Raw genomic sequence first — 8510 nt, forward strand, 5'->3', positions numbered from 1 at the left:
AATGTGAATGAATGGCGAAAATCGCAGAAAGATATCTGACACAACAAAAATTAATCACTTTTAACCCGCTTTTAAAGAGCAGAAAACAAACTTTTCTGAGGTTTATTAGGAAATGGTTTCTATACTGACAAAAAAGTCGGAAAATTAAAATTGTTTCAATTGTGCACCAACTTAATAGGAAATAACTTTCCATTTGAGTCCACGTTATATTGTTGAAAATATGCCCCACAAAACAGTCTCAGTCTCTTCACTGGAGGTTTCAAAACAGCACGACTTTTCTAATCTTGCTAATTCTAACAGATTACACAGCCAAATGACTCTACGTCGAACGTCACTTCTCCGGCCCATGACTTTTCCTTGCATTATTAGCAGCAGAATCGCATATTTGTTAGTTCAGGAGATGAACCCCGGTATTCAAATTTTCTTTTTTGATGGCATACAAATGTATTTGTTCATTCTTCTCAAAACTTGCCCGCTTGCACTACGCAACACATTCATCTTGGGAAATAGACCATTCTGCTATTAAAAAAAAAAAGAAGACTTTTCTTTGATAAAAGCTTTATATATGCATTTAAAACAAGAAAAACCTTAGCCCCTTTTACCGATCAACGTGCCACTGCAAGCATACATAGTCCTTATAGCAAATAATATATCAAACTTCTTAATATTTTAGTCAACAGCCTAAACTCTTCTTAAGATTTTCGGAGAGTTTATTGATGAATTCGAAAGTTTCCAAATAGTCGGATCGCTGAACCTTGTTCATCCCTTTGATGCAAATCGCCAGATCTTTCGTCATGAATCCAGACTCAATCGTGTCTACACAAACCTTCTCCAGAGTATTAGCAAATGCTTCCAGTGGCTTGTTGTTGTCCAGTTTGGCTCGGTGAAGAAGACCTATTAGTACAGGAAAAGCAGGTACTCAAAAAATCATAATTAATACAATTATGCAGAAATAATTAACAATCTGTATAAAAGGGATTATTTTTATAATGGTACCAGCATATAAAAAATAGGAAATCCATCTTACCTCTGGTCCATGCAAAAATAGAAGCTATGGGATTAGTAGATGTTTCTTTGCCCTGCTGATACATCCTGTAATGACGGGTGACCGTTCCATGAGCGGCTTCCGCCTCAACCGTCTTACCGTCCGGGCAGATTAGAACTGACGTCATCAAGCCCAGTGATCCAAAACCTTGAGCTACTGAATCGCTCTAAATAAAGAAAATCCAGTATAATTTTTTTGGCTATGATGACAAACTGTCTTCATATCGCAGGATCGGATTTAAATAAATGTACATTTTGCTAGAGAATCCAAAAACTTAGATCTAACCATAAGTTTAGGACACCCCAGTCCTGTGGAGGTGTTCTCGTTTAATATTTGCAAAGAACTAAATTAGAAATTCGGTAATAATTAATGCCGGTAATAATTAATTAATTAATTAGTGATTCGCACTTACAAGCGACGTTTTGCCCATTTAATGTAACTATACAGGAATGATCGAAATTGGCGTCATTTCTTTTAAGTGTGTGACGATTAAAAATCGATTTTAATTAGTGGTCCACCTGTCTGCTAACTCATTGGCCAATTTAGAGAGTGTAAGGAATACATGTGAATTATTAGGTATCATGTACAGCGTGATACAAAATTGGCGTCATTTCTCTGGAGGTGTTGTCTGTGGGTGTTTTAGGAGCACAAGAAAAATAGTTTTAAAAAATTATTGCTATCAAAAACTGAGAAATTTGCAAAAAAATGTATCAAAAAAGCGGCAACAATGTTTTTCAAGGGAATCTGCCTAATAATTTTTTTGTTTGTGTCCCAATAACTTTATCGTACATTCCTGGCAGCAGTCTGGGCTCACATTTTGAGCAGCTTCTCGTATTAGGCTAATTAACTCCAGCTCAATTTGTACCGGTGTTCGGAAGATCAAAGATTTAATGTCTTCTAGTGTTCTGTGTACATTACATACAAAATAACAATGTTGGGCTTCCTCGAGGGAGTTGCTCCGCGTTCTTCTGGAAAGCTCTGCTTCAATTATCCTCAATGCCTGTGCCTCTAGGTCCGGGACTCGAGCATCTCAAGATCGTCCACTAACTGCGAGAATTCCCCGATCTAATCGTTTAGTGTCTCTAGCCCTTTGCTGGTTCTTACAGCTTCTGCTAAACTAATCGCATATTCGTAAATTCAATGTTTGTGAACAATTTGTGAAAGGAGCTTCAAAATAAGTCACAGTTTGACGAATGCTTGTTATTATTGACAAAGGCTACCTACCTGTAACTATCTGTTAATGACAAAAAACATCATTGCCGCTTTGACTTTTCATAAAAAAACTTGTAGAGGAGTACTTTTTAATATCAAAAATTTTCGTAATTTGATCGGAAGGTCGTATTTTTTCTTTTCGAATGGATAAGTATTCCAATATGCTACCAATTAAACATGGTACCATTTAAAAATAATACTTAATAACAAAGTTCCGAAAAGAGAGACGAAAAATCGATCCAGGAACGTTCGAACCAACGAAGGGCAATCAACACAGAATATCCTCCCCTTAATATTTTAATTTGTTGCTATTAGCTATAGAAAACACGACTAATGCAAATCTAGGTAATATATATATTTCTGAAATCAGGAAAAAAAATCCAATCGACATGCCTAAAAATATATAGGGTGTTTCATTAAAAAGGACTTTGTGAAATTTTGACACTTCCGTGATTTATATTTTTATTTAAAATTCAGATTTAAAAAAATTGAGTTTTGACACTTTTGTGTTGGTCACTTCCACATTTTTTTTAAATAAACGTTTTATGGGATGTGTCAACTTATGTGAAAACACTCTGTACAGTTTACAACATTTCGAGATCTCGATCCATATTTAATATCTTAAAATGTTCTTGAGCATGCGTAAAATCGGCAAACGAACGAATGTGGTAATATTTTCATATCCGTTGCCCGAGCCAACGGATATTTTTTCTGCCAGTTCTGCCAAATGTGTAATGTGTAAATCACAAATTAGGCCATCAAATTTGTTAAAATGCTTCTGAAAAGTTGAATTTAAAATATCCGCCAAAATTTTGGCGATTTGGGCGAATTTTTGCTTCTAACTATGTGACTTTCTTTATCCAAACTTTGCCAATAATGGCCAACTGATAGTTTTCTGCCAGTGCTGCGAAGTTGGGCGATAAATCGTAAATTACAGCGATCAAATTTGTTCAAATGCATCTCAAATGTTGAATTTGCGATATGCTCAAAATGAGCGATAAAAGTCTTCGTCACCATTATGCGATTTGGGCCACTTTTGTTGGTCACTATGCGACTTTCTTTACCTAAACCTTGGCAACAATTCTCCTCTGCTCATCTATGACGGTGACATCACGGAGAATCGGTGGCGATTGACTAAGAAGAATACCGGCTTGCTTTGCATGCATTGCGTTAGTTTCATAATATCAGCTTCAGTATTATCGTTTGGATCTAACGACACTGTTCTATGCTTAACGGCTTCGGCCATGACTAGAGCAGTAATAAAACCGTCTTTAAAAAAAAGTAGGTGTGTATCGACTATCAGCTCTTTCAAAAAATTATAAATTAGTTTAATGTACTCTCTCAATACCTCCAGAGACAACAGCACCAGATTTGAATCACCCCGCATGATTTTTCCACATGAAAATAATGGAAATACGATAGTTTATAAACTTTCTGCAGTTAAAATTTTGTGTATCTTACAAATTTTCCTCAAATATTATTAACAGCAAATGACCAGTGCTTACTGATTAGATAACACGAATTTACATTTGCTGTACTGTCTAAATTCGAAGACTTATATACACCAGGTATATACAATATACATATTTCAGAACCCAGCATTGCTTATATTTTTTGATCTACTACTGTTATATAATAACTATGATTTGGCATTCTTTCAAATGTCGTAATGATGTTTATTACCGCACTAGTGCTTTTTTAAATTTATTACCGAACGAGTGCGGTAATAAATATGTCGATCATTGTCAAAGTTGTGTTAAAATTGCACATTTTTTGTGTTTTTGGAAAGGAATCGATTCTTATCAGGAGCACTATCTACATCTAGAGATAAATAGAAATAACCTTTTGCATTATCTGTAGAAATTACCTTTAATCGAATTTGCTAGCAATATATTTGAAAAATATTATTTTCCACCTCAGTATTTACATGCTCGATAAGAACACTTCTCACGAAAATATCCCATGTTTGTTCTGAAATGATAGTGTTGTGGTCGGATGTGAACCAATCGAGCGATAAGTCAAGTATATCAATTACAAAAATAACGTTTTACATTTTCTTTATAAATGACCTTTAATCGAATTTGCTAGAAACAAATTTGAAAAATATGACTTTCCAACTCAGCATTTACATGCTCGATAAGAACACTTCACACGAAAATATCCCATGTTTGTTCTGAAACGATAGTGTTGTTGTCGGATGTGAACCATTCGAGCGATAGGTCAAATATATTAGATAAAATAAATGTTTACAACTTTTATATAACTTGCCTGCACATCACCATCATAGTTTTTACATGCCCAAACAAAACCTCCTTCAGATTTCATACAATAAGCTACCATATCATCGATTAATCTGTGCTCATACCAAATTCCTTTTGCCTCGTATTGTGGCTTGTACTCTCTGTCATATATGTCCTACGACTCACATAAATGAAAGTCACGTTTAGGAAAATAATATTTGAGTGTACCTGGAAAATGTCCTTAAAACGACCATCGTATCGTTTAAGGATAGTATTTTTAGTACTTAGGTACAAAGGCAACCCTCTATCCAGAGCATATTTAAGAGAAGAATGAGCAAATGCGATGATCGATTCGTCAGTGTTGTACATGGCTGAAATTAACGTGTTTTTTCTATTTCATAATATCGCAATGAATTGTTTAATTTCCTTATCTACAAATGTTGTATAATGACTATGATTTGGCACTCTTTCAAATTTCATAATAATGTTTATTACCGCACTAGAGCTTTTTTCAATTTATTACCGCACTAGTACATCTTCACTTACCGTTTGAAAATAATTAATAATTATAACGGGACCCTTAAATTATACAAACGAACATTATTTGAACGTATTTGCTATCTATGAAAAATGTGATAAAGTTATTCTCTCGTGTCTTCTAGTCGCATCTCTTGAGATAAGCCCAGAAAACATTTTTAAACACTTGAGCAAATTTCGGATTTCATCTAATACTTCCGGAAATATTTATTCAGAATTTTCGCACTTTTAAAACACCATTTTGTTTTGTAATTGTAATTTAAAATGTAAATTTGTAAATGTAAAAATTTCACAATCCTCAATAATGTTGGGCATGCTCTCAGTCAAGTCTGCAATAAATCGTAGGTACATTAATTTATCGATCGCAGCCCGATTCCACGCTCATATCTGGTGACCTTCAACAATTGCCACAATTTATTGGCTAATAAGTGGGAGAAAAGTGCGTAGTGAATTACCGGCATAAGATAGTTTCAGAGAGCCCATTTCAATCGCTAGTTTAAATTTGAATTCTTGAAATTGTCCAATAAAATATTTAAACTTTAAGAATAGTGTCTTATTACAACTCGGTCACTTAAATTTCAAAAATAGATCGTTCTATTGGGTAAAATTTACCTCGTTGGGTAAAATTTGGGTCAGTGTCCACGATTGAACAACTGAAGCTAAATCGTTCAAGGCCTTTTAAAAAGAATATTCAAAATATCAATTTTCTCTTACCTAAAGCAATACCGGCTCCTTTATAATCGTATACCACCTTGGATATTTTATCGCCATTTTTCCCAACCCAAGTCAGTTCCAGTTTTCCAGCTCCTGGTACAACAAAGTCTGTAGCTTTATATTGATCGCCATGAGCATGCCTTCCAATTACAATCGGTTTTTCCCAGCCAGTCACTAATCGTGGCACATTCCCACAGATAATGGCCTCACGAAAAACGGTACCACCTGAAGGTGACTTGGTTAGGTTGGAAATGAAAGTCGATCTATTATTTACCTAATATGTTTCGAATAGTACCATTTGGAGATTTCCACATCTCCTTCAGGTTGAACTCTTCCACTCTCTTTTCGTCGGGCGTAATTGTTGCACATTTTATTCCTACGTTGTACTTCAGAATGGCTTCAGCACTGTCGATGGTGACCTATTTAGTATTCCATTAAAATATAGAAACATATTTGAGCAACTAGTTAGTTATTTCAATAATTTCAACAATTTCCATAATTTAGTGCAAAAGATAATTTTTTGATGGAATAACTGGTTGATTAATGATATCGGCGTTCAATATTATTAGAAGAAGGGCCGAGTATTTACCATCTTCTTGTGCTAATAATATTCGCTGTGTGAAGGATATCAATAGCCAATAAATGACACGAAGATGGTGAAACTTTGAAAACTTTTGAAATCCCGTGTGTGCCTGTGTGATGTTTTTTTTGGCACTGGAGAGTATCCAACTGGCCAGTATCTACTATTTCCCACATAAACTTCACAGAGTACTCCGTACTGAATATATCATAGAGCAATTCCTGAATAACGCCCTGGCGTTAAGGTTCGCATTTCAATTGCAAATTTATTCCATAATCTCTTCAATTTTAAATGCAAGTTTGCACAAAATTGAAATAGTGAGTTTTGAGTAGTGTAAAGACGGGGCTACGTCCGCTGTTTGATCATTTTTTATCAATATTTAAGGGTGATTTAAGAAGACCGTGCATTAGGAGCTTTCCAACTTGCAGTTGTTTAAGAAACTTCAAATTTTGTTGCCGGTTATAACTAAGGGCGAAACGAACGGTCTAGGTTAATCACCCTGTATAATAATATGTACATTATTACATATTTCTACATYCATACAGYAATATAAATAAACTAGCTGATYCGGCTAACGTTGTTTTGCCATATAAATTATTCCYAGGATTATTTTAGTAGCAAAWAATTACTTATTGYRTGGGGATGTGTTATACAGGGTGTCCCGAAATTAGGTGGCCAAACTGAAACTCTCTCATMTCTGCTCTCAATCWGCTCTCAAAAATAATATTAATTTTTCAAATGAACATGTATCGAAAAATGCTCCTTAACGGAGCTACGCCTCCTTGAAGAGGGGCGCAGTAGTARARTTTTTTGCAAATTATTTCTAAACGGTTGAACTTCAAAACGTAAATTTTTGGAACTATATAAATTTTGATAAGCTGAATCTTCGAACTTTCGAACATTTCTCGAATTCTCGAGGCTCCAAAACTGAGTATTATCCTCATTCAACCATAAAAAATTATATTGGCGGCTTAGAATCCAACGGCAAAATTCTGTACGTGCTGGAAAATCGTTGGCTCTTAAATCATGTACCCTTTTATAATGGAAAGGATGCAATCCTTGCTTTTGAGTCATTCTTCCGATATGAAAATATGYTTTAAATTAAATCATGYGTTGTATGACTTCGTGCAATATTTTAYTTGTTTTATCCYTTATTATTTTTTTAATAATCAAAAAAAAYGCACRAAGACATTCACTAGTTTTTTCATACTCGATAAAAGTMAWAATGCTTACAATGGATTTAGGGGTATTAGTAATATTTTTATAAAACAGTGATATTTTTTAAGTCATTTAGTTGGCAAACGGTGSGTCTGAGCGAAGTAAATGAAGAGTACATTTTYTTCGTAAAATACTTCAGAYTTCCAATTTCAATTTGTAGAAAAAAGATTGATTTATAGTATCAGAAAAAAGTTAGAGCTTTTTTTGTACATCGTTCACAGCGATGATGGTAAAAATAACACATATCCTAACATTTATATTTTTAATTCACTGAAATATTTTTTTTTAATTATATGTCGCTAATTATAATAATTTTACTAAATAACAATATCAATCTCTTGAGGCTATAGAGTCTACAATATTTTTTGTAAAACCATCATTAGCTAACACAAACAAACTGGATGGTTTGCCCACTCGAGAGCATGCCACGTATAATTGTCCGTGTGAAAAACATTGTGTGCTCAAATCTAAGCCACAAACAGAGATCGTTTGGCCTTGAGTTTTCTTGATACATCGCAAATGCCAATCTTATTGGAAATTGAAGACTTGATAATTGAATAAATTGAATTGGCACATCTGAGGGTATAATAGAAATCCGTGGTAGTAATATATTTTCACCTCATCGCAAACTGTATCTATTGTTTCACAATTAGAGGTTAGGTTACCTAAATATTTAGGTTACCTAAATAGATAAAGACTTTTACCTATGTAAATTAATGGTAAAATCAATATTTAATTGAATCAATTTAGGAAATCATCGGTGTTAGTAGTAAAAAATTATATATATATACTGCGGTCCAGAAGACTATTAAATAATCGTCCTGGGAATATAATATACTATGTGGCTAAAATTATAACTCCAAATTAGTTAGTAATTTGACACTTGTTTTGTTGACATTGGTGGGACATCAACTTTTGCAGGCTTTTAAAAAAATAGAAACAGATCGAAAAGCGTGTAAGTATT

At 34.1% G+C, this 8510-nt stretch overlaps 1 protein-coding gene across 1 annotated transcript in view; it reads right to left on the reverse strand.

The window, feature by feature from the left end:
• Positions 1–541: 541 nt before the first annotated feature.
• LOC125504113 (isocitrate dehydrogenase [NADP] cytoplasmic-like) overlaps positions 542–8510 on the reverse strand; it is an 11474-nt gene continuing 3505 nt past the window's right edge. The window contains exons 2-7 of the mRNA XM_048665492.1: positions 6023–6167; positions 5749–5973; positions 4726–4868; positions 4526–4672; positions 1028–1211; positions 542–894 (exon numbers count right to left, since the gene is read on the reverse strand). Coding sequence (XP_048521449.1) covers positions 674–894; positions 1028–1211; positions 4526–4672; positions 4726–4868; positions 5749–5973; positions 6023–6167 — 1065 coding nt within the window. The 3' untranslated portion in view covers positions 542–673. The remainder of the gene's footprint in view (positions 895–1027; positions 1212–4525; positions 4673–4725; positions 4869–5748; positions 5974–6022; positions 6168–8510) is intronic.

The sequence above is a fragment of the Dendroctonus ponderosae genome, unplaced genomic scaffold (assembly GCF_020466585.1).
Source record: "Dendroctonus ponderosae isolate FM_Combo_2020 unplaced genomic scaffold, Dpon_F_20191213v2 Dpon_F_20191213_4, whole genome shotgun sequence".
NCBI classification, from domain to species: Eukaryota; Metazoa; Arthropoda; class Insecta; order Coleoptera; family Curculionidae; genus Dendroctonus; species Dendroctonus ponderosae.